Below are 25,047 nucleotides of genomic sequence, written 5' to 3' on the forward strand. Positions count from 1 at the left end.
AAAACCAAAGTGATCCCAAACAATAGTCTGAACCTCTGTCCCAGGCCTTTATTTTTGTGGACAACACATTTTTTTGAAGACCTACTAAGTGCTGGGTTCTTTATTAGATGCCAGGGCTGCAGGGTTAAGCAGAGCAGACACAGCCCCTGCCCTGGAGTCATCACCCTGGCATGGGGCCATTTCTGAGCCTTTCGTCCCCAAATGAGGGATAGGAATGGATGGTGGTGGTGCAGGGGGATATGTTCCATGTCCCTCCCCCCACCTACTCCCACATAGTAGATATATTGGCTGAATTGCCTAAGTGAATTGAGGTGCCCCAGCCCCGCACCCTCCCACAGAGTGCTGGGGTTGCTGCGAGCCTACACCCTGGCACATAGTGGGCTCACAACCAAACTACTAAATGACCAAGCCACACCTTGAGCTGGGTCCTGGAGAGGCAGACATGGGACAGCCAGGGCAAGAACAGTCAGGAAAGCTCATGTGAACTCTTAGTTTACTCGGTTTCCTCAAATGTAAAATGGGAAGAATTTTGATACCGGCTTCATAAGGTTGTGGTGAGGCTTAAACGAGTAAATATGCAGGTACAGAGCTTAACACCTTGCCAGGCCCACAGTAGGTGCTCTATAAGCACTGGCTGCCAGTTATAGATGAGAGACATGACCCTTGCCCTCATCTTTCAATGGCTGATGGAAGGAAGCCCTTGGTATGGCTTTCAAAGCACGCCTCACCCCAACCTTCTGTGCCTCTTATCAGATGTTGCCACCCTCCATTTCCCTGCCTTGCCAAACCACTCACTGGCTCTTCCATCAGGCCATGCCTTTTCACACGTCTAAGTCTCTGCCCAAGCTACTCCCTCCACCTGAAAGGCCTTTTTTTTTTTTTTTTTTTTTTTTTTGCTGGAACCCTCTCCACTCAGGGGCCACCTCTTGAGTTCCCACAAGCTCCTGTCCCCATCCCAGCACTTGTCCGGGGAAGCAGAACTGCCTATGTTTGCGTGGCCAATCCAACGGGTGCTCAAGGGTGAAGGCTTGAGTCATCCGTGTCACCCAGCATCAGGCCTGGGCCCAGCGAGGTGCTGGCTGGTGAGCGCTGAGTGGACAAAGGCTCCTCATCTACCAGGTCTCCCTTTCAATGTCACCTCCTCAGGGAGACCTTCCTTGATCACCTGTTCTCTACTCCAGAGGTTCTCAAACTAGCTTGCATCGGAAGGACCTGAAGGATTTGTTAAACACGGGATTTCTGATTCAGTTAAGTCTGGGGCGGGCCCTGAGGATTTGCATTTTTAAAAATTACTCTGCCCCACGACCCTGGTTTATCTCCCTCAAGGCACCCATCACCCTCTGAAACGATGTTTATTGCTTATTTGTCTTGTGTCTCCACTGACATCCCATTTAAGCTCCACTAGGGCAAGAATTTGGGGCTGTCTTGTTCTGCGCTCAGCACGGTGCTGGGCCCAGGACTGAATGAACGCCCGAGGTTGAAAATAAAGTGATAGACGGTCCACTGGGCAAAGGGACCAGGAAGTCCCCAGAAACCCAACTCGCCAGCTTCACCCCGCCCCTCCCATCCTAATGCCTTGAACCTCGCGCAGCTCCCCGAGTCCCCACGGCCATGGCCCCTTTAAATGTGCGCGGGGACGCCTCGCCCCTCGGTTCCCTCGATCCCTGACAGAGCAGAAAGGGGAGAAAAAAAAAAAAAAGGCTTCCTCTCCGGGAGCGGGAGGAAACGTCTAGGAGGGGGCGGAGGGGCAGCGGCGGCAGCGGCGGCACGGGCAGCAGCGCGGCGGCCAGAGCGCAGCGTGCGCGGAGCTGGGAGCCGGGAGCGGACGCAACACCGCGCGCTGTCCCGGCCGCTGCCCCCGGCCCCGCCCCCGGAGGCTCGCGCCCTGCGCCCCCCTGGCCCTGCGCGCCGCGCGGAGTCCTGAGTGAACGCGACGCCGCGCGCCCCGCGTTCGCGCCCCTTCCCCTCCCTGCCCCCCGCCCAGCCCCGCCCAGCCCCGGAGGCTCGCACCCCCCAAGCCCCCACTTGCCCTGCGCGCTGCACGAAGTCCGGCGCGCGCCGGGGGCGGGGCAGGCGCCAGGGGGTGCGGGCCCCGCGGGGCGGCCATGGAGTGAGGCGGCGCGCGGACTCGTGCTCGGAAGGACGGACGCATCGACGGGCGGCCCCTGGCTCCGCGCGCTGGAAGATGAACAGAGCAGGTAGGAGGCTCCGCGCGACCTCAGGCGCCGAGGGACGCGCGCGAGGGGCCCCCGCCAGGCGCTCCAAGTTGTAGCCCGCGGGGCGCCGGGAGCGAGCTGCCGAGAAACCCCCGACCTTCCCACTCTGCTCTGGCTCTCGGCCGAGGTATGGGCGGGTCACGAGTGCCCTCGCCGAGGAGGACGAGAACATCGGGGGCCGCTGCCCCTGTCCGAGACGCCCAGCCTCGGGGACGCACCCTCGGTCTCGGCGAGGCCGCACCCTGGCCACGTACGGCCGTATCCCGCTCCCACCGCGGTCCCGGTATTGAGGGTCCCCTCGCAGCGGGGAATGACGCGCCCTTCGCAAAGGCGACTTGGTCGCGCCCCTAAATCCTCACTCCTGCTCCTCGGGGTCCCCTTCAGGCCCTCGCTGGCCCCTCAGAGGCCCCTCCTGGCCCACGGGAACCGTCTGAGGTCTTCACCACTGCGGGGTCTATTCCTGGTCCCTCGCTACTCCGAGGCGCGCCCTTTGCGGATTCTTGCTCCCTTCTCTCTTCTAGACGCCCAGACTTGGAGCTCGCTCTCCGAAGGAACTAAAAAGCCCTAAAGTATCACACACACACACACCCGCAGCGCACCCCAACCTCCTGCAGTGCCGTGGCCCGGGGCCTTCTTTGTGCCTCCCCCCAGGGGTCCGAACGCCTAGGGGACGCCAAGGCTGAGCCGCACTCCAGGCGTTCCCTCCCAAGCCCTTGCTTCTCTGCCCTCCAAATCTGCCTTTGCTAGGCCAGGGATTCCGTGAAATCCAGAATGCGTTTGACAGTAGATAGTGATTCCTCCAGAGGAGTGCCATTTAACAGGTTTATTAACTGAGAGTCAGAGATGGGCGGTGCCTGGAACCCAGTTCTCGGGTTCCTGACTCCTCCGCGGGGAGGGCCGAAAGTTCCCTCCTAGAGGCGAGTTTGCCAGGCAGCAGCCCCAGCTGACTTCATTTGCCTGACAAGGAGCGATTACTGCTCTTTTCATATTTTTCTCTTAGAATTTAGCAGAAGGCAGCTCCCTCTCCGACCAACACCCTTGTCCGAATCCGTACTCCAAAACACACATCCCTGAAGAAACAGGAAGCCACCATTTTGGCTGTCTCAGAACCATATCCTGCTGCCCTGAGTATGTGTAAAAAGTGTGTGTTTGTGTGTGTGTGTTGTGGGCTTTTTCTTTTTAAAATCTTTTTGATGAAAAAAGTCATTGTCTTAGGAGTGAGGTGCACATGGGAGACGTTTGGCTGGATTGATCTGACAAAGGAGAGACTTGGGGGCCTGGGAGTGTGGTAGCCGCCTCCCTGTGTCCAGGCCCTGTTCTGCTGGGCGTGTACGCACCTGGACAGTGAGTGCGTGTGGGTCGTAGGGTAGGGGGTGGGAGTGGGAGCAGGGATTCCCCTTTTGAGGAGTGGAAAAGGCTGGGGCAGGGTCTCAGCGCCCAGCCAGCCACTCCTTGTAGGAAGGAGGTGGACTGCTGCCTGATCTGGCACAGCCTGGACAGAGCCAGGCTAGCTCTTTCCTACACTCCTAATAAAACTCGCTTAAAACAATGGTGAGAGCCAGTCCAGTATTCCCACGTTTCCCTGCATGAGGCTTGGGCAAGCCCTCCCTTCTCTGAGAATCTGGGGGATGGAGTGAGCCGGAATACACGTAAAGGCAGGTTTGGTCCCAGGAAATCTGCCATCCAGCCATTTGCCTCCAGCATAAACCTGGTTACTTTTTCAGTGTGACGGCAGCCCTAGACCTCATATAATGACTTCTGCCAGGCTCTGAAGTTCCCGATCATGCAGCATAGTGGTTCATAGACTCCATGGGACTGAATCTCGTAACCACCATCCTCTTAGTTATTGTGACACAGCCAGTGTGTGGCAGAGCTGGGGTTGGAGTCCAGGTCTGTCTGAGCCGGGGACCCATGTTCTTCCCGCTCTGTCATGGATCACTGGACTAGCCTAACAGCAGCCTAATTAGAAATCATCAGGCTTCGCTGGGACATTCCAGCAGGCGCCCAGCAATGCAAGTTAAATTAAGATGCAATTGGAAGGTGAAATTGGAAGATAATTACTCTTGGAACATACGGTTATGAGAGTTCCAGGGGGAGTATGGTGAACTGCAGTTGAAACAGACACAGGGGCTGAAGATGGGAAAGTCAGGGGACGTCATCAGAAAAGCAGTGAGTTTAAAAGGCTGTCGTCGGCCAGAGCAAACAGAAGGCACTTACTGACTGGTAGGTGCCGTCCCCTCACTCTGCACATGTGGAAACTGAGGCTCAAAGAGGGGAGGGGACTTGCCCAAGGTCTCCCCTTCAGTTGAAGGCAGAGCCAGGAGTGGAGATCAGAGCTCCAACTCCCAGTCCAGTGCCCCTCTCAGTACCTCTTCTGATTTAAACTCCGCAGAGCTGGCAAGGGAACAGCAACATGGATGTGTGAGTGGCAGATATTTAATTAAAATAGAGAAAATATAAACTGGTACCAGGGGGCTGGTTGGGGATGATTTCTATCACCAGAAGCTCTTAAAAATCTCTTCCTCCTGTCACTGTGACTCCCCACCCCCAGTTAACTCTTGGCCTCTTGGCTCAAAGGGTATTCTGCATTCGAGTCATCCTCAGGTGTAGCAAATTGCCAGGAGGTTTTGGGAGTTGGTGCCTCAGGGTGGGGAGGGTGTGCCCCCCCAGGCTCTGTGTTACAGAGAGAGAGAGAGAAGGTTCATGCAGCAGCCGGAGGGACTCAGGAGGCAGCAGAGGGTCCAGCAGTTCCATCCATGCTGGGTTCTGGACAGGCAGAAAGTTAAGCTCAGCCCAGAGGGGGAAACCCCTGCTCTGATTTTTCTGTAATTGCCCCATCCCTGCCATTCTCTAAAGCTCAGCCAAACTGGACTCTTTACTCCCAAAGGGCTTGCATCTAACTGCCTCTGGGCCTCTGCACATTCTGTTCCTTCTGCCTGGAACACCCAACCTCTTGTTTTAAAATGTTTTTAATTTAATTTTTATTTTATATTGGAGTATAGTTGATTTACAGTGTTATGTTAGTTTTAGGTGTACAGCAAGGCAGTTCAGTTATACACATATATATGTATCTATTCTTTTTCAGATTCTTTTCCCATATAGGTTATTGCAGAATAATGAGTAGAGTTCCCTGTGCTATACAGTAGGTCCTTGTTGATTATATATTTTATATATAGTAGTGTGTATATGCTAATCCCAAACTCCTGATTTTTCTTTCCCCCAGCTTTCCCCTTTAGTAACCTTAAGTTTGTTTTCTAAGTCTGTGAGTCTGTTTCTGTTTTGTAAATAAGTTCATCTGTATCATGTTTTTTAGATTCCACATATAAGTGATATCGTACAATGTTTGTCTTTCCCTGTCCTACTTACTTCACTTGGTATGATCATGTCTAGGTCCATCCATGTTGCTGCAAATGGCATTACTTCATTCTTTTTCATGGCTGAGTAATAGTCCATTGTATACATGTACCACATCTTCTTTATCCACTCCCCTGTCGATGGACATTTTGGTTGCTTCCATGTCTTGGCTATTGTAAATAGTGCTGCAGTGAACGTTGGGGTGCGTGTATCTTCTCGAATTAGGTTTTCTCTGGATATATGCCGAGGAAGTGGGATTGCTGGATCATATCCAACCTCTTTTTTGATTATTAAAATCCTCCCTGTCCTTCAGCATGCACCCTGGTGCTATCTGTCCCCTGGGTCTTCTCTGGGCAGAACTGGTCTGAGACCCTTGTACTGAGGGCAGGGGCTCTGTGTGGTTCCTCTTTGTGAGGGAAGCCGGGAGGGAGCAGACCTGGAAGCTCTCACACTCTTCATTTTCTCTCCTCCCTCTTCTGTCTCTCTTGCTGGCTCCTTCTCATAACCTTCGGGCCACTGGGTCTCCCTCCTGGGCCCTGCTGTTGTCTCTGCCCCCGCTCAGTCACTTGGTGGGCTCACCCGGCTCATGCCTTAATCCCATCTCTGTGATGGCTGCCTCCAGGCCTCTCCCGGGAACCCAGCCTGGTCCATCCGAGAGCCCACTGACAGTTCTTCTCGGGGCTGTGATAGGCAACTCAGATGTTACACGTGCCAATCGAAATTCTGGTTTCCTCCCCTGGCACCTGCAACCTTCCCCAGTTCAGTTGGTAACAAATTCACTTTTCCAGTTGCTGTGACTCAAAACCTTCGTGTTGTCCTTGATTATTCTTTCTCTTACACCCCAAATCCAAACTGTCTGTAAATCCCACCAGCTCTACCTTCATATTTGGAATCTGACCTTTTCTTTCTTTCTTTTCTTTTTTTTTTTTTTTTTACCACTTCCACTGCTACAAACTGGTCCAGGCCTCCATCTTCTCTGGCCTGGATTATCGCAGACGCCTCCTCCCTGCTCTCCCTCCTTCCATCCTCACCACTTCTGGTTCCTTCCTCACACTAGCTGGAGAGTGCATGGCCTTCTGCTCAAGGCTAAGCAGCATCTACACTGTCTTTGTTTTGTTTATTGATGTATCTGAAGAGTCTAGATGAGTGTCTGGCAAATAGTAGGTGCTCGATAAATATCTATTTAATGGAATTGGATTAAAGAAAACTGGATAGGAGCGAAGGAAAGCCAATCATTCACTTTATGATCACAGTTAGTCCTTCTAACTCAGCCTTAGGTGAGTTTCTCACCTGGTTAGCGGTCCCTGGTCTCTTTGAGGCCTGGTCTCCCTGGCCTCAGTTTTCCTGAGTTTTGCCTTTCTCTGCTGGGAGCCCTGAGTCTGCACTGTAGAAGAAATGCTCAGTGGCAGAAAGGTGGAGGCAGAGGTTCAAGGGACTGGACCAGGAAGCAAGAAACCCCCATTCTGGGACTTCCCTGGTGGTCCAGTGGTTAGGACTCCACGCTCCCAGTGCAGGGGGCCTGGGTTTGATCCCTGGTCGGGAACTAGATCCCACATGCCGCAACTAAAGATCCCGCATGCCACAAAGAAGATCTTGCATGCTGCAACTAAGACGCGGCGCAACCAAATAAATAAATATATATTTTAAAAATCCTATTCAAAAAACAAACAAACAAAAAAACCCATTCTACTGGGGCCCTGCGCTGGACTCGCTGAGTATTCCAGGCCAGTCACCCGCCCTTTCTGTGCCTCAGTTTCCTCATCTTTCAATGAGGGTTCAGACGAGGCCTTTCTGACTCTGGCATCCTTTGATCTCAGAGGGGATGTGGATGAAACGCCTGAGCTCTAGAGCTGGGAGCAGGGCATGGACACTGTGTACCTGTCACTCCTTAGGGGCTCCTGTTGGGAAGGCATTTTCTTTCAGGATCACGCCTCAGACACCCACTGTAACCTTTTTCGAGGAGACGGCGCCCACAGATCAATAGCTTGATTGGATGAAGGATGGGGTGGCGGGTGGGAGCGATGCAGCCTAGGTGATGGTCATTTTTCATGACCTCTGTCAGGTCTCGTGGTGTCCATGTGAAATACCACCTGTTAAGGATGAGAAGTGAGAGTCCCCACCCCCAAAGAATAATTTCATGCCAATGCCTGACACCTGATGTTGAGAGTGTGAAGCTCGTATTACATCATTTATCTGTGTAGAGCAAGACTTATACCAGGGGAAGATGTGGGGTAGGGAAAGACTGACTTTATTAGAACAATAATAGCTACTGCTTATTGAGAACACCTGTCCATGCAAAGTCCTGCTAATATATATCTTTTAATCTTCATAACAACCTCTTCATAGTAGGTGTTACTGTTGAACCCATTTTACAGATGAGGAATCTGAGAGTCAGTTTCATAGCTTATAAGTGGCAACGGTGGAATTTGAACCCAGACCACCAGGCTCCAAAGGCTTATTATTACCCTGTTACTCCACATTGACAGGTAGCTCTTTAAGCTCCAAATATTCGAGTTTTTTTTTTAAACTAAATTGGACAGAAATTTTTCTAAATTAGGATATATTTGATTGCGTATGGAAACAAGAAGTTGGAATGTCACTTCTTTTATCTTGAAGACTCTGGGTTATTATCCGGATGCCAGTGGCTGGCCTGGGTGTTGGTGCGGATGAATGTAGGTGTGGGTTAGGGTGTTGATGCAGTGGTTGCTTTAGCCTTTAAAGTCTTGACAGCTGTGCCTGTTCTCTCCATTTCTTGCTGTTCGCGACCACATCTTACAACTGGCAGTGTTGCTGCTCTCACTGCACCTCCACCCCCTGCTAATTAGCTGTGTCCTGGGAAACCATACAACTGAGTTCATTAGATTTATGAGCAATGTACGGAGGCTCTGGAATCAGGCCTTTCCAGGAACAGAGTGCATGGGCTTTATAACCCTATATTATTGCTGTCCTGGGCCTTTTTTATTTCCTTTGGTGCTCCTCAGCTGAATTTTGCGTAGCTGTGCCAGTTTGGGGGAGATGATATTGACTTAGGCCTCAGATATACTGAAATTGAGAGGCCAGTGGGACAGTCCCATGGAGATGGGTTAAAATCAGTTAGAACTGTGCTAGCTGGCACCATAGCCACCACCCTCGCGTGGCTACTGAGCACTTGCAGTGTGGCTGGTCTGAATCGTGATGTGCTGCAAGTGTGAAGTATACCTTAGATTTCGAGGACTTAGCACAAACAAGAGTGTCAGATATCTTGTTAATAACTTTTGTGTATTGATTACATGTTGACCCAAACATGATTCATTGATTACATGATAATGTCCAAAATGATAATATTTGGGATATACTGAGGTGCAAAATGTACTGTTAAAATTAATTTCACCTGTTTCTTTTTGACTCTTTAATGTGGCTATGAGAAAACTAAAAGTTACGTGTGTGATGATAAATGGGGCTCACATTATATTTGTCAGACAGCCCTGGATCAGAGATGACCAGGGTTAGATGCTGCAAGGATTGAGCTGGGAGTCAAACGTGTGGGGAGGAGGAGAGTTTGCTGACAGACCTCCAGGCCCTCTGCTCAGTGTTCCTTCTGTCACAAGCCGGGCTGGCATGCTGAGGCTGCTTTGTATCACACCCAAGGCTTAGTGGGGATGGAACTGGGAGTTGAGACTGGACTGAAAGGGGGACCTGTACATCCTAAACCTGGGCAGTGAACAGCCAGGCAGTGCTTTTGAAGCGAAGTTGGCCGGATGGAGTTGCATTTCATGAAAATCTGCATTCCTCACCCTGCCTGCAGTGTGGACAGGGGTTGGAGGCACGGCAGGAGGTGTGAAGGCATGGGCTGGCTGTGGCAGGACAGGTGCTGAACTTGGAAGTGGGCGACTCCTCCCTTGACCCTTCCGCTTGTCCAGGTCCCTCCAATCCTGCAAAAGTGAGCTGAAATTTCACCTTCTCCGACAGGTCTTCCCTAGCCGTGGCAACTCTTGCTTCCCTAATTCCTGTCACATGTGTATGTTGTGCTACATCTTTTATTCTGCCGTGGCTGATAGATCCTGAACATCCACAGGGGATAAGGCCTTTTGCAAATATCCATGTTGGAAAATACTATATAATTTTTCCTGTGAAATTTGGAGTCAGGGCAGTTAGCTGGAAACCAGTCTTGAAGCATGTAGAATTCAGAGGTGACCCTCAGAAGAATCATATGCCACCATCCCAAGCCTGTGGTGTCCCATTCTGGAGGGAGGGAGATATTCAGTCATCATATTCCAAGGGTCCGTGGCTCAGTCCCCCAATTGTTCTGTTAGTCTTGTCTCCCTAATTCAATTGTGAGTCCTCAGCAGAGGTGTTCTTCTCTTCTTGGCCCTAGAAGCCTCTACCATCTACAGTGCTGCGTATATAGACAGAAGAATGAATGAATGGTGGAATGACTGTGGGCTCCATGAGGGCAGCAGGGATCTGACTGCTAGGACCAGCATTGTCTCATGGGCCCGTGCACATCGAAAGCATTTACTACATCGTTGTTGAGTGGATGAGTGCAACGACGTGGACACCTTTATTTGAGGAGCACAGGGTGTCATTCAGTTGGGTTCTGTTAGCTGGGCTGTGCATAGAAGAAAGATCTCTTCACCCTGTTTACAGAATGAATCTTTATTGGAAGGTCAAGGGATTTTAAAGATGTTGGTGGAGGGTGTAAACCTGACAGAACGTGATAGATTGGGTTCATGTGGGTTGGGAAACCATCTTCAGTGTTCTCTTGTGAATGATAAGTAGGAGACTCTCGAGTGGAAGGAAATAATGGTAACTGTACCTTTTCTCTCTCCTTTTCTTATTTTCATCTTTTAGATTCACCCAAACCACCAGTTGCTCCCAAGCCGAAGGCTGCCAGTCCCCTCACGCCAGTGACGGCACCCAAATTCCCCTCGTCACCCCGGCCTGAGAGTCTTCACAGTCCCAACTCCATGTCCAGGGGGCCGAAACCCCCCATCGCCCCGAAGCCCAGGCTGGCTACCCCCAGTGAGTGGAGGGCCAGCATCTACATGATCAACAGCTTGAACAAATGCAGCAATGGGAAGCTGCCCTGCGTAGACAGGGGGCTCTACGACGAGCACCGGTCCACCCCGGAATGCTCTGAGCCCGAGGCAGACGAGGATTACATCGTGGCCCCCGGGGCTCCCCCAGCAGAGGACGGACCCAGAGATGGGGACTCCGTGGAGAATGCAGTCACGGTGCCTCCGGAGGCCGGCGGCGGGGGGGAGTGCCAGGAGAGAGGCGAGGAGTGTGAGCAGGAAGGGGCGGCAGCTGCAGACGACTGGGCAGCCCCGGCTGAAGCGGTGCTGGGTGAAGAGGACGATGGAGGCGTCACCCCCACGCCTGAGAACATGGAGGTGGAGGACTGTGCTTGTGCCCCGGGGGCAGAGGAGCAGAAGTTCACAAGTGAGGAGGAGGAGGAGCAGGTGGAAGAACACAGCGTGTACATCCTGGGGGACGGGGGTCCTGGGGATGGAGAGGCGGTCCTTCCAAGCGATACCATTCTAACTCACCTCGATGCAGAGGACCCAGCAGCTCGTGGTGAGGAGCCCGGGCCGCCTGTGACACCCGGGGAGTCAGAGGAGGACGGTGAGGAAGGCGGCACCAACACAGAACTGGAGGCACCAGACGAGTGTGTGGGCTGTGACGGGCCCGCTGAGCGGGACGCTGCCGATGGCGGCGAGGAGCCCCCAGAGAACGAGGGGTTGGCCCCCGGTGTCCCAGAGGCGGAGGCGGCCACAGACAGCCCTGACATCTCCCAGGAGGCGTGTGAAGATGCCCCAGGAGGTGGCGGCCAGGATGGTCAGGATGAGCCAGCTGACCCGAAAGAGAAAACTGACCCAGAAGAAACACCAGTGGTCACCCAGGAGGCGGGAGGGGACCCTCAAGAAGGTGAGGACCCTGTGCAGGATGAAGGAGCTGAGGAGAGCTGCCAGATCATTCCTTTCGAGAGGGACTGTGTGGACGACTTTGTGGCTCCACTCTCAGGACGGCCCTACGAGTTCTTCCCAAGCGAGAGCACCTCCTTCTGTAGCGACAGCTGCTCTCCTTACTCCGAGTCAGCGCAAAGCTTAGAGGCAGAGCAGGAGCCGCGGTCGGGGGAACGTGCGCAGCAGGACCCCGTGGCTGGGCCTGGATGTGGCCGGCGTGGCTCCCTGCAGGGCGGCGCCGGGGAGGGACCCTCTGTCCCTGACGTGGTGGTCATGCCAGAGGAGGAGGATGCCGCGGACGACGCGCTCGCCAACCCCTATGAGATGGGAGCTGGCCTGGCGTGCGGGGTGGACCCTGGGGAGGGGGAGAAGCCCGAGGCACAGGCTGCCTCAGACACCGCGAGTGGCTGTGGATTGAAGGAAGAGGTGAGCTCTGATGCGGAGGGTGGCCTGGTCCCCATCGACAGGAAGAATGTCATCACGAGGGCCCGGCCCCACTCCGGGAAGATGGCTGGCTGTGTCCCAGAAACTGTCCCGGAAGAAACGGGACCGGAAGCTGGCTCATCAGCCATTGGCATTGGGGGTGCCACCAAGGAGGCGAGGAAGGCGGTCCTGTCACTGGAGGGGAAGCCGCTGGACGTCGGCAGGGCCTTGCCAGCAAAGCCCAGAGCCTTCACTCTGTACCCACGATCGTTCTCCGTGGAAGGCCGAGAGATCCCCGTGTCCCTGTGCCGGGAGCCCGAGGCGTGTGGCCTAGACGGCCACGGGATCAAGAGGAAGGACGACAACCTCTCTCTGCCCTGCATGATTGGCTCCTCTGGCAGCTTCTCTCAGAGGGGCCACCTCCCATCCAGCGGCACCTCCACCCCGTCTTCCGTGGTGGACATCCCGCCCCCTTTTGACCTGGCCTGCATCACCAAGAAGCCCATCACGAAGAGCTCCCCCTCGCTCCTGGTGGAGAGTGAGCCCCCGGACAAGCACACCAAGAAGAAGAAGCCGTCCTTTAAGCGGTTCCTGGCACTGACGTTTAAGAAGAAGACGGAGAGCAAGGTGCACGTGGACGTCACCGTGTCTTCGTCCAGGTCCTCCTCGGAGTCCAGCTACCATGGGCCGGCCCGGCTCCTGGAGATGGACCGGAGGAGCCTCAGCAACTCCCCGCAGCTCAAAGCGAGGACCGGCAAGCTCCGGGCTTGCGACTCGCCCTCCTCCCTCATCTTCTACAGGGACGGCAAGAGGAAGGGCGTCCCCTTCAGCAGGACGGTGTCCAGGGTGGAGTCCTTCGAGGACCGCTCCCGGCCTCCCTTTCTGCCCCTGCCCCTGACCAAGCCGCGCTCCATCTCGTTCCCCAACGCTGACACTTCGGACTACGAGAACATCCCGGCCATGAACTCGGACTATGAAAATATCCAGATTCCACCTCGGAGGCCCCCAAGGGCCGGGACGTTTACGAAGCTGTTTGAAGATCAGAGCAGAGCCCTGTCCACAGCAAACGAGAATGACGGCTACGTGGACATGAGCAGCTTCAACGCCTTCGAGAGCAAACAGCAGAGTGCAGACCAGGAGGCAGAAAGGTACTGTGAAATGACATTTCCTTTGCTGTTCGCCAGGTGTAACTATCCGAGAGGCAGGCTTAGGCGTAGGGGACAGAACGGACTTGCTTTTTAGCCTCAGGCTCTGTTTCTCTCTAGCTTTGTGACTTGGGGTGAGTGGCTTCAGTTACTTCATCTGGGAAATGGATTTGTGCTACCTCTAGGCAGAGTGTTTGAAAAGGTGAGAGTACCTAAGCTGTTTGAAAGTATTGGCTCAGATGCCAAATATAGTGCCCATGTGAGTGTATGTATTTCTGTTATTTGGGGTACATTTCTCACCTCCGAGGTAGATGGCTTTACTAGTCCCTTCTGGGAAAGTCACCAAAAGAGAAGGTTCTGGAATCTTGTCAAACTAAGTATCTTTCACCATCAGGAAAATACCCTAAATTGAGACTGAGACCTTTTTATTGTGTCAATATGTACTCTGTTCAAAGGAACTAGAAAAGACAATTTATTTAAATTGTTTAAAGAGCTAAGGGTGCCCTGAGCTAAATTTCTGAATACAGGTCTTTAAGAGGTACGTCCAATCTGATTTTTTTTTTTTTTTTGGACTCAGTCACCTTGGAAGTGAGCGTGAAACACTGCAATTACTGACAACGGTGGCGGTTTTCTGACCCCACCTTCCCGAGACTGACTTGAGTGTCCTATTGATCATCCCAGGTGGATAATTGCCAAATCTTGCTGTTTTTTATGCACCATGGATGCAACTTAAAGGCACTGCGATTCAGCCTCAACCATTTACACGCTTGGGGGCACCTGATCTGAATTAATGAAAAGTCAGAATGCTGGTGATTTTAAAGGAAACCCTGATTCTTTCCCCTTGTGTGCAGTAACTCACCCCAGTCCCCTACAGCTGTTGTTGCTCGGAATTCCCAGGGGACCTGCAGTAATGAATAGATAAGAATGATTTGCAATTAGCATTAGCTCTCTCTGGAGTGTAGGCACTAGAAATGATTGTGTGGTTTATTCTCCTGAATTTTTCATGTGGTTCCCCACCCTGGCTCCATCTTCTCCCTGCCCCAAGTCTGGGTAAGGCTATGAATTGGTCCTTCCTAGGTTTGTTTGCCAGAGCAAAGGTAGACATCAGTGCCGCCGGAGGGATCCAGTTTAATTTGGAGAATGTGGATGTGTGTGAACTTTAAGAGGGTGGGAGACGGAGAGCACACAAGTTCATTGCGTTAATAGTTATCAGCGGGGTTTGACAAGACCCAACCCTAGCTGAACGCCTCCAGCACTAATGAAAATAGAACCAGGCTTTGAAACCATGAAATCTCCATGCTGGGAAGGACCTCAAAGAGCGTACGGTCAAACCTCCCGTGTCTAATAGGTCCCTCTCTTAACTGGGTCTGTGCTTGAATTCCTCAAGCCACAGGGAACTCACCACCTCCCAGAGGTGCCTCATCTGTTGCTAGGTACTCTGATTAAGTTTTTCTTTCTGCCTGAGGCAAAAGCTATCTCTGCCTAATGTCCCTATCCCACTGAGGCAGAAGCTATTCTCTCTGATATCCCTACCCCGCTCATGCTGGCTCTTTCCCCTCAAGCCAGGCAGCTGAGCTCATTTCCTCTTTTGTATGACTGTCCTTCGGAAATTGAAACCTGCTTCTGTTGAATCACAGAATTTCATAGCTGGAAGGGAACTTCAGCCAACATTTGGTCCTGTTACAGAGGAGGAAACTGAGGCACAGAGAGGGAAAGAGACTTGCCTAAAATCTCTAAGCAATTTAGTGGAGAAATCAGTGTCAGGACTCAGATTTCCTGACTCTTGGTTCAGGAATTTGTAGTGCATTATGCTGAAGGATGCCAGGTCTGGTTGTTCAGGCTGCCCACTGCACAACCCCAGGGTCCCACTCACCTTTTAGTCTAATATGGTGCCCCTGGGGTTGTACAGTGCACAGGCTACTTGGCCATATGCAAAGGCCTTGTTGCCTTGATCTGTACTTGGTCCAAAAAACAAAAAAGCTCCCTTCATCCAAACTGTAATGACATTAAGGGAATAAAGTACCCAAGAAAATGCTAATACTTACTGTATCCTGACTGCTTACTGTGCCAGGCACCGTGCTAGGTGCTTCCCCTGTATTATCTCACATTTGGTGCAACAGCCTAGGGCCTTGGTTGAGTATCGTGACTCAACCGTCAGACTCTGAATTTCAAAAGCACTGTTGCCCCACTCTGAATTTATTTCCCTGAAGGCCAGACTGACTGGGATGAAACTCCCGTGCAGGAACCACATCCTCTTGGACATCAATCAGTGAGCAAAGCTTTCTTCCGCTTCCCTGCATGAAACAGATGGAAGCGGAGGGAGAGAGACATCCCCGCTCTGGGCGGGAACACGTCTGGGCAAGGGCAGCTTCAGACACACGAAATTGAGAGGCAGGGGGAACTGCCACGGGGTGAGGAGCCACTGCTGCTTCGCCTGAATAGGGGCTTTGAGAACCGAGCGGGGGGGGCGGTGCCGCTGACCTGAGACACGTGCCCAGGGGTGCTTGGGGTTGGACAGGACAGGACGAGAGGGTGGGAGACAGTTCCTTCCTCCTTCCGCTGCCTGTCCTGCCCCAGACCTTGCTTCAGTGTGAAGATCAGAGGCAGAAGCCAAAATAAATACTGACAGTCCTGAAAGAGCGCAGGACAGTGCTGCAGGATGTGCGGGTTCAGAGCCCACCCTGTCACTGAGTTGCTGTGGGCTCCTGGAGGAGGCTGGGCCCTGGTTGCTCCTCTGTAAAACGGTAGGATCCGAGCCCATCTGTACTTCTCAACCACCTGCGCTGTCACTCACTGCTTTTCTTTAAATCAGTCCATGTTTTTTACTTAAAAAAATATTTAAAAAGGAAATTTTGTGCCACTGTTGGGAAATGGAAAAGCAGTATTAGGTGTCATAAATAGAAGAAGGCAATTGTAAAAGTTGGATGCAAAGAGAAGTTAAAATAGCATGGGTAAAGTCTAGCTTGAGGTTGTTAGTTGCCAAGGCTGTGAGCGGGAGGTTGGTCCCTTTGTTAAACAGGGAGAGGTGTTAAAGGCATCCTGGCACCACACGGAGACTTTCTACTTGGCATAATCAGAAGGATTCAGGCAGATTGAAAAGGGATAACTCTCTCGTGGTGTGATTCAATGTTATTTAAATCCACGTCCTTTTTCCACTGACAGTGCCTCCCTTCAAGAAATGTTTTGAGTATGTAATAGAATTCCGAGAGCCCTTAGAGATCCCTAAATCAGAGCAGCAGCTCCGGGTCTGATGGATGATTATAAAGTTTCTTCTATGCAGTTACTTCCTTTGAGATTTGTATACACAGATAATAGCATTTTCGAAGCTACAACAGTATTCTTATTAACCATTTTCTATCTTGTAAAGTAAAAGTGTATATACATTGTTACCTATGTACAGTCCTCGCTCCCCCACCCCCGTATGTAAAAGAGGTTTCGTTACCCTTTGGTTTAAAGTGTATCCCCAAAGCATTCTTTTTTTTCCTGAATTGACTCTCATACGCACAAAAAATGTTTTCAGTCCAACACTCATCCTTTTCAAATAGGGTGTTTTATGTCCTCAGTCAGGACTCTTGGTTGGGGAACCCAGTCTTTACTTCTGAATATCCCACAGGACCTCAGTATGTTGGTTATGCACTAGGAGCTTAATAAATGCATGTCGATGAGTTGGTGATTTTGTGCTTCACTGGGGGAAAGAACTATCATTTATTAAGTATAATCTGAAACACAGTTTGGGGTGCTTTGTATACGCTTATTAAATATCCATTTGATGCAAAACACCACACACTGGTTTGTCCTGAGTGTCTCATTTAAATCCCCATAATTGTAAGTTTGCTTTTTGCATGATGAGGAGTCTCCTTTAATCACTCAATGTTATACCCCGACACAGATCCCCGAGGCCCCTTTTCCCCATTTCATCATGAAAACTTTCAAACTTACAGGAAAGTAGAAAGAGTTTAACAGTGAATGTCCATACGCCCACCTCCTAGATTTTACGTTAACGTACTGCTGCGCTGGCTTTTTCTCATCCCTTTCCAGCGCCCTCTCCAACTCTTGATGCATATTGTTGCTGATGCATTTCTGGTGGCTTTTTATGTTTACAGATGAGGACACGGCAGCCCAGGGAGAGCCTGTGAGAGCACGGTGGCTAAGCGTGCAGGCTCCTGCCAGGCTGCCTGGCTTTCAGTCTGCCCTCCACCAGTTACTGTGACTTAGCTCTCTGTGCCGCAGTCTCTTTACCTGTAAAAGGCGATGATAGTGGTACTGGCCTCACAATGTCATTAAGACGAAATGAATTAATACAGCACACAGTGAAATGTTCACTAGGCACTAGCTGTTATCAAGCGACACGATCAAGGTCACACAGCAGTGGATGCAGGTGGGGAATCGGGTCCCTTTCACTGAGGGAGTATCTCTCTGTCTCTCTCTCATACGACTGCTCTGCGTGTGTTTGACTCAATGTTCAGGACCTCACGTCCATAAACCAGGACCAGGCGTGAACTCGTGAGCTTCGGTGGTGGCGTGTGGTGTCAGCACTGCCTCTGCCTTCTGCGTGAGATGGAGTTGGGGCTGCAGGCAACAGCCTAAGCAGCCTTGATTTGGACCCAGGACTAGGGCTTTTTTGATGCCGTAATCTCGCTAGCAGAGGTGCCTACTCTGTGACTCTGACTGTAGCTATTATTTCACTTGTAACTCATGATTAGTTAGGCACCTTAGGAACTTCCAGTTCCTATTTTCCAGATGAGAAAACTGAGGCCCAGGGAAGTGGTATAAACCATCCTCTGTCACACAGGTAGTAAGTAGCCAAACCAAGGTTCAAACCCCAGTCTTTCTGCCTCTCGACCCAATGCTCTTTCCACGTCCTGTTTTCTTTGGTTGAAAAATGCCACGTTAGCTGGTGGTCTCCATCCAACAGCTGTGAAGTGTCTTTGCTTGCAGGAGTTAGGCTGGGGTAGCCTTGCTTGTTGGTCCAGAGGAGAAGCAGAAGGACACTCTCCTTTCTTTTCTCACGGCTGGTGGGTTTACTTCTCTCTTGGCAACTCATCAAGAAGACTGACAGCCTCTCCTGGGACTTGCTAATGAGGTGCTCAGATGTCTTTCCCTCCCTCAGGGCCTCGGGGGGACCCTGGCCCTCCTGTGGCCCCTTGTGCCCGAGGAGCAGCCAGGAGGAGCTCTGGGTTAGAGCAGCTGTCTGTACTGCTCATTAGGGGAGCTTCAGACGATTCAGCCCTGAGCAGCAGTGCCTTCCAGAGAGAGCTGTGGATGGGCCGAGGCCTAGCATTTCAGGCTCTCCTCCAGAGCTGTTCCCTGTCGGAATGCAGCTCGAATTATACGCTTAGGAGTTTGTGGATTGGCCACGTGGTACAGTGCGAGATGAGGACCAGCAGTGGGAGCATCCAGGGGATTGAATATTTTGGCTCACCGATGACGACCATTCAAGAAATGAGTAACTCTGAATAGGAACTGTGCTGAGTGACGTGTGGGAGGAGGTGGAGAGGGGGACCCGGTACCGTCACCGGCCTCAGCGCACGTACAGTTGGGTGGTTGGAAGAGGACTTAGACCCAAGTCCCTGAAATGCATGATCGGAGATGCTCAGAACCCAAAGAGTAGGAGTCGAGAGGAGGGTGGGATAGCTTCGTGGAAAAGGGGACATTTGAACAGGCACTGAAGGAAAAGTAAGGCTTCCACGTGTGGAGGTGGAGGAAGGTCTGAGCACAGACACACACACGTGGCACTGTGGTTTTTAGCAGGTGAAGCTGCAGTGAAAATAACCTAACCTTAGTTCAGCACGTCCTGCGATATCTTTATTCTGGAAAACAGTTCCCATCATCTGCAGACACGGAGACTGCGTCGGGGAGACTGGGTGGAAAGCCTTAAGTACTGAACTCACACCATCTTTTTCTCGTTCCTGGTTGGTGGTAGAACGTTGCACCGGCTCAGCCGATTCCCTCACCGGCCAACCACTAAACATCGGCTGCTGTTCTTAGCACTGGAGGGTGATGGTTCCTGCCCTCAGGGTGTTTCCGTCTGGCTGGGGAGAAAGGCAGACCGAGGTCTTTAGAACCTAGTGTAATAAAGGTCCTGTTAGAGGTCCATCCAGACAGCTCTGAGGAGGGGCAGCGGGGAGCCCTCACTGTCTCGGGTATCCGCGGGTATTGCCAGAGGCACAGCAAGGTGTTCACGATGGAGACACACAGTCCGGGAAGAGCACAAGCCTGGGCAGGAGTCGGGGGTAAGAAAAGACCATGAAGTGTTCAGGCGGAGCTCAGTGTCCACGCCTGCAAGGTGAACTTGGGAAGGCAGCCTGGGGCCCAGCCAAGGAGTGCCTTGCATTTCGGCTCCGTGAGCCTGCCCGATACCCCAGGGCAGCGGGGAGACCCTGGCTGGTTTTCAGCAGGGCAGTGCCGTGGTGGGGATGCTGCATTGGACTGGACACCTTGTTGGCAGGATAGAGAGTGGAGGGGATGAAGCAGCGGGAAGCAGGGACATTAGCCAGGAGGCCATTGCGCCGGCCCCTGCAGAGGAAACGAAGACCCCGCGGGGCTGTGGCAGGGAGTGGGACGTGTGGTGTCGTGTCTCTAGAATGCACACAGCAGCCCGGTCCTCCAGCGTCCGTTCACTCCAGGGCTAGCTGTGTCTGCCTTTGCCTTTCTCTTCTTAATCTGTTGTTTATCTTTTACAGTCTGTCTGGTCCCAAATAGATGAGAGGCTGGCGCTGGTTTCCAGTCAAAGGCATAGCAAGAAATAATAAGAATTTAGTCCCTAAAATAAAAGTTAAAGGTTACCACAACATTGTTAATCGGCTATACTCCAATATAAAATAAAAAGTAAAAAAAAAAAAAAAAAAAAAAAAGTTAAAGGTTACAAGCTGAGTAACAAAGGTGGGGGAGGTAATTGTACGGACAATCCAGACCAAGGACAGCGGCTGCAATTAAAATTCTGAAATCCAGCACAGACTCTAGCATGAGGGCCCCTCCTTCTTACCTCCCTGGCCCCCAGCGTCTTTAGAATGCAGTAGATGTTTCGGTGAAGTGATTCCATGAGACAGCGAAAGCTGACTTATTTTTTTACAACCATAGACAGTGCTGCAGCAACAAAAATATGCATCCTTGTAAAACAAAGGTGATTTACGGCCTCAGCTACACATCCTTGAGTGGGCATATGGCAGAGTTGCAACCAGGCCTCCTGCTGGCTGATTGCATTGGTGCTGAGAGCTGCGTCGCTGGGCTTTGGGCACAGCCCAGCAGTGGTGTTCCTTGGTATCTTTCTATCGGTCTGCAAGCCGGGAGCTTTCCTATTATTATTATGTTTTTGACAAATGAACTCATGCAGAACTTTCATTAAGTTTCATTGAAAGGACCTGGAAATGCCATAAAAATTATTATAATCTCACAACCATCACATTCCTAATGCGTGCGACTGTGCTTCTTGTTGAAATTGACTGATGAGAATATTCAGTTTTTAATTTTCTGCCTTAAAATAAGACCATCTGCAGCTGTTTCTTTTTTTTTAGCAATAATTTTTAATTAAACGCAATAAAATTTACATGGAAGGACCCTAATAAGAAAATTGTGTCAGGAATACACTGATTGGAACATTTATTAGTGTGAGATTAAAGCCCCAGCTATTTTTTTTTATCCTCGCAGAGCTATAATGCAGACGAAATCCTGATTAAGTGTTAATCACAATGTGGCTTTACCTTCATAAAGTCAGGGTTTCCCTCTGTGGGAGGTGTGAGAATAATTCTCACTAATAGCAGACAGCCTTATTGCATGCGTTCTTTGGTGAAATGTCAGCAGCTGGTCTCCTTGACCAGCTGAGCCCCAGAGGAGGCGTGGAGTCTTTGTTCCAGCCTGAGTGTAGATGGTGCTGACATCTGGGGCCTCAGTGTTACGGCCCGTGGACTGGGGATAAGCGTACCATGCAGAGGACGCAGCCAGAGAGCAAAAGTCATCTCTGTAGTTCGTGCATTTCTTCACTGAATTCATATCAAGTGGGGTTATTCTTTTGTGAAAAAGAAGAAAAAAGAGCAGAGTGACAGAAAGTGACTGGTGGAAGGGACGGTTTAGACAGGGTGGTCCGGGAGGGCTTCTCTGAGGAGGTGACATGGAGTGAAACCTGAATGGTGATCAGGCCTCATCAGGGGGAAGGGCGTTCCAGGCAGAGGAACAGCAGGGACAAAGGCCCTGAGGCTGGAGGCCTTTGGGGGTTTGTGGAGAGGCCAGGAGTCCAGCATGGCTGGAGAGCAGAACGCAGTGGGGAGAGTGACCAGGGATGGGTGGGCAGGGGCCTTTGTAAAAGATTTGGATTTTACTTTAACGAGACGCCATTGGAAGGAAGTGTTAGGATCCAAAATGTTGGAGTTATCTGAACTCTTTAAGACTTGTATGTTTACAGTCATCAGCAAATAATTTGAAAATGCAGCAAAGAATATTTGCTATTGAGAATGGTTCTGGGAGTATAAGGAGGCTTGAATTTGGGTCCCAGCTCTGCCCCTGGCTATGTGATTTTTGAGCATCTGGGTCTCGGGTCTCTCTCCCACCTGTGATCGCTCTGGACTGGCTTGGAGCCAGCGGTTCTGAGTCCCCATCTGAGTGCTCCTTACAGAAAATGGTGGTGGTCCAGGGAGCCGGGAGGATACGCGCCCAGCAGAGGGAGGCCGAGAGGTGATAAGGCTGGGAAAATTCCTGAAAAGGAATGTGCTCCATTTGGACTTGTGCTCCCTGTGTGAACTAATTTGATCTGTGAGCCATAGGGAGCTATTGAAGGTTTTAGCGTAAGGGAGTGTCATCAGCTAGTGCTCTAGCACATGTCAGCCATGAGGGGTGGAAGGGGGGAAGAGAAGCCCCACCAGTAAGGTGTCTAAATGTCAAGGGATCGAGGCATGATGACAGGCCTCGCTCTGCAGCCTGTGTAATGGGATGGCCCCCAGTCACGGCGACTGCACAGTCATCAGAGCAGAGTGACCCAGGGCTCTGGCTGCCTGCATCTCCCCAGCGTGGGGGTCTCAGGGTGCCTGATGGCGTGTAGGCAACACAGCTGACAGGACCAGAGAGGCAGCAGCAGGGCCGGAAGAGAATGAGGTCGAGTCCGGCCCTGCCCCGTCCCATCTGAGCCTCAGTCTTCTCTTCTCACCGGTTCCGGGGGTATGATGGTCCCTTCATCACTGAGCTGTCCTGAGGAGTCAGAGATAATACTCGCACAAGGGCTTTCTCGGGTATTAAAAAATAATGCCATCAGCCTTGGCCTTTGCTGCTGGGAGCTGTGTGTACCACAGCTGATGAGGCTTTGCTGTGTGTTCACTAGATGCCAGACACTGTCTCGGACCCTTTACATGTGTTAATTCAGTTAATCTGAAAAACCCACTTGCCACATAGATACTTTTTGAAAAAAAATCTACGCCCAGCAGATGAGGAAACTAAGGCACAAAGAAGTTCAATAAGGGGCCCAAGGTCATACAGCTGGTCAGCAGCAGAGCCAGAATTTTAACCCAGGCAATTTCCAGCAACTGCTTTCAACTATGCTGTGAGGTTCCCTCTCACTTTGTGTGCCTCACTACGTTTAATTTGTTAGGCGTCCCTTTGGCAGTAGTTACCCAATTTTACTTTTTTTAATAGAAGAGGAAACTGAGGTTCAGAGTGGTAACATGACTTGTAAGCCAGTAAGTGATGGAGCCAGGACGGAAAGGAAGGTATCTTTAGGTGTAAATTCTACCCTTTTTCTGATTCACCCGCTTTGAGAACTTCCCAACTGGAATCGACCCTCCAGATGTCAAAGGTGAGGACACACAATGGGGTATGAATCTTTAGAACGGAAATGTCCTTAGTGTAAGCATTCAGAATGGACAGTATAATGACTGTCCCCTTGCTTAGATCCACATGGCCAGGGGATGATGTAAAAACTATATATAAAGAGAGTAGTGCACACTGTTGCATTAGTAGCCAAAGGGATGATATTGTGTAGGAGGTTAACGCTTCCTTAGATTGCCTGGCTGGGCTCAGGAAGAGCCACTGGGGAATTTATCATCCGTGCTCACAGTACTCCAGGTGAACAGGACAAAAAACTGATAATAATTTCTGAGTGATGAATTAATGTTTCATCAGGCTCCTTGAGAATGTCCCAAGACTGTCCGACCTCCCAGATATGAAGGCAGCCAACTCAGCTGTGTGCCGGGACTTCTGAGCTTGCAGCTGAGAATTGCAGTGTTTCCCTCTCTTGGAGAGGCCTCTGTCTTTGGCTGTTTTCATGTAAAACAAATGTCTTAGGGTTGAGATTGTTTTGGGGGATGATGTGGCTGGTCTCTATGTAAACAGACCCATTCTCTACATGCGTGGGGTTGATCTGGAGCCCTGAATAGGGCCCAAGAGAAGTTTCTCTAGGTCAGGGCACGATCCGAGAACTTGACATTTCAGGCTTGCTTGCATGATTTTAATAAAGAAGACAAGATACACACATATACGTACCCCCCCCCCAAAAAAAACCTAACCAAACAAAAGCAGAATCTGCTCAGAGACCTTAAGGTCTGCTGTACTGTTAGGATGAGAGTTTCCTACACTTACAGAGGTGTCCAGCAGGGTTGTCCTGTGGGGTCGTGAGCCTTCATCATGGTCAGTAATTAAGCATCAGTGGAAAGGATACAGGAATTGATCATGACTTAACAGAGGCCAGGAAATCTGAACTCTGGGGGTCATTTTTGGCTGGGCAGGTCGAGTCCCAAGGAAGCAGCTCCTAAAAGGTGTACAGGCCCCGGAGCTGGAGAGGCCCCAGAAGACTATAGGAAGACTCAATAGCAGCTCTGAGCCTGGTTCCAGAAGGCACCTCCTGTTACGGACAAACATGTTTTTCATGCCCCCTGCCCACTGCATCCGAACCCTCTGAAATGCTGAAGAGGCAGTGCGTGGGGGGTGGTAGCCCTTGGGGTATGGCCTGCCTCAGGGGAAGGCAAAAGGCCCCCTCTTGGAGTCAAGGGCCCAGCTGCATTGAAGCAGATGGGAAGGTTGGTTATTTGGTGCCCCTTGGGGGGGCTCCCTCACATACTTCATCTCAGTGGTTTTCAAACTTTCTGTTGCAGCAGGATCCTTTTTTAAATGAAATCTTACTCGGAACCCCAGCATAGAAGGCAAAGCTTTATTATTATAATTCTCCTTCACAAGTTCAGAACTTTTAATACTTCATAGGAAGTTAGTTAACAAGATTGTCATAATGAATAGAAATCTTGGAAATTGGGAATTATGGATTACAGTGCTGCTCTTATGGCCTAATGAGGGGTGTTGTTTGTGCAAAGTGGTGTGTCATGGGTGTAGAATGTGTTTTCTAGGGCAGATGGCTGGGTTCAAATCCCTAATCGACGAGCTACTAGCTGTGTATCCTTGGGCAAATTAGTTAACCTCTCTGTGCTTTAGCGGCCTCATCTGTAAAAGAAGGGAAGGTGGTACTGCCTACCTCAGGTGATTGTCTCAAGGTTTGAGTAAGTTAACACTTGCAAAGAGTTTAGCTGGAGCCTGGTCCTTGGAAGTCCTCAGTGCACTCCAGCTGTTGATACTCTAGCAGTGTCTGTACCCATGAAATTCCAAGCAGATATTTGTGAATCCTTGCCAAAAAGGGCTTAGGGTTTCTGAGCAATGCAGTTTGAAAACCCCACCTCATCCCAGATACTCTGGGCAGGCTTCTTTTAGTAAGTGCTATCTGTTAAATATACATAGTTATAAGTCATATTCACTGAGAATTTGATCAGTGGTTTACAGACCCCTGTGCAGGGGAGGTGGAGAAATGGTGGTTTCTGCCCACCTTTCAAAAGCAGGGCTTTTGTTTTGTTGAGGGGAAGGTGTAGCAGTTTGAGAAGCAGTTTAGGGGTAAATAACTGTGGGATCATAAACTCCTAGATTATAATAACCCCCTCACCACCTGGTTTACAAGAATGGAAATGAAATTAATGATATGAGTGGGGAAAGGAGGCAATCCCC

General features: G+C 51.0%; 1 protein-coding gene across 2 annotated transcripts in view; it reads left to right on the forward strand.

The window, feature by feature from the left end:
• Positions 1 to 2,049: 2,049 nt before the first annotated feature.
• FGD5 (FYVE, RhoGEF and PH domain containing 5) overlaps positions 2,050 to 25,047 on the forward strand; it is a 115,935-nt gene continuing 92,937 nt past the window's right edge. For both annotated transcript variants that reach the window (XM_081245562.1, XM_081245563.1), the window contains exons 1-2: positions 2,050 to 2,198; positions 10,401 to 13,086. In XM_081245562.1, coding sequence (XP_081101688.1) covers positions 2,186 to 2,198; positions 10,401 to 13,086 — 2,699 coding nt within the window. In that variant the 5' untranslated portion in view covers positions 2,050 to 2,185. The remainder of the gene's footprint in view (positions 2,199 to 10,400; positions 13,087 to 25,047) is intronic.

The sequence above is a fragment of the Mesoplodon bidens genome (assembly GCF_964165515.1).
Source record: "Mesoplodon bidens genome assembly, chromosome: 10".
Lineage (NCBI taxonomy): Eukaryota > Metazoa > Chordata > Mammalia > Artiodactyla > Ziphiidae > Mesoplodon > Mesoplodon bidens.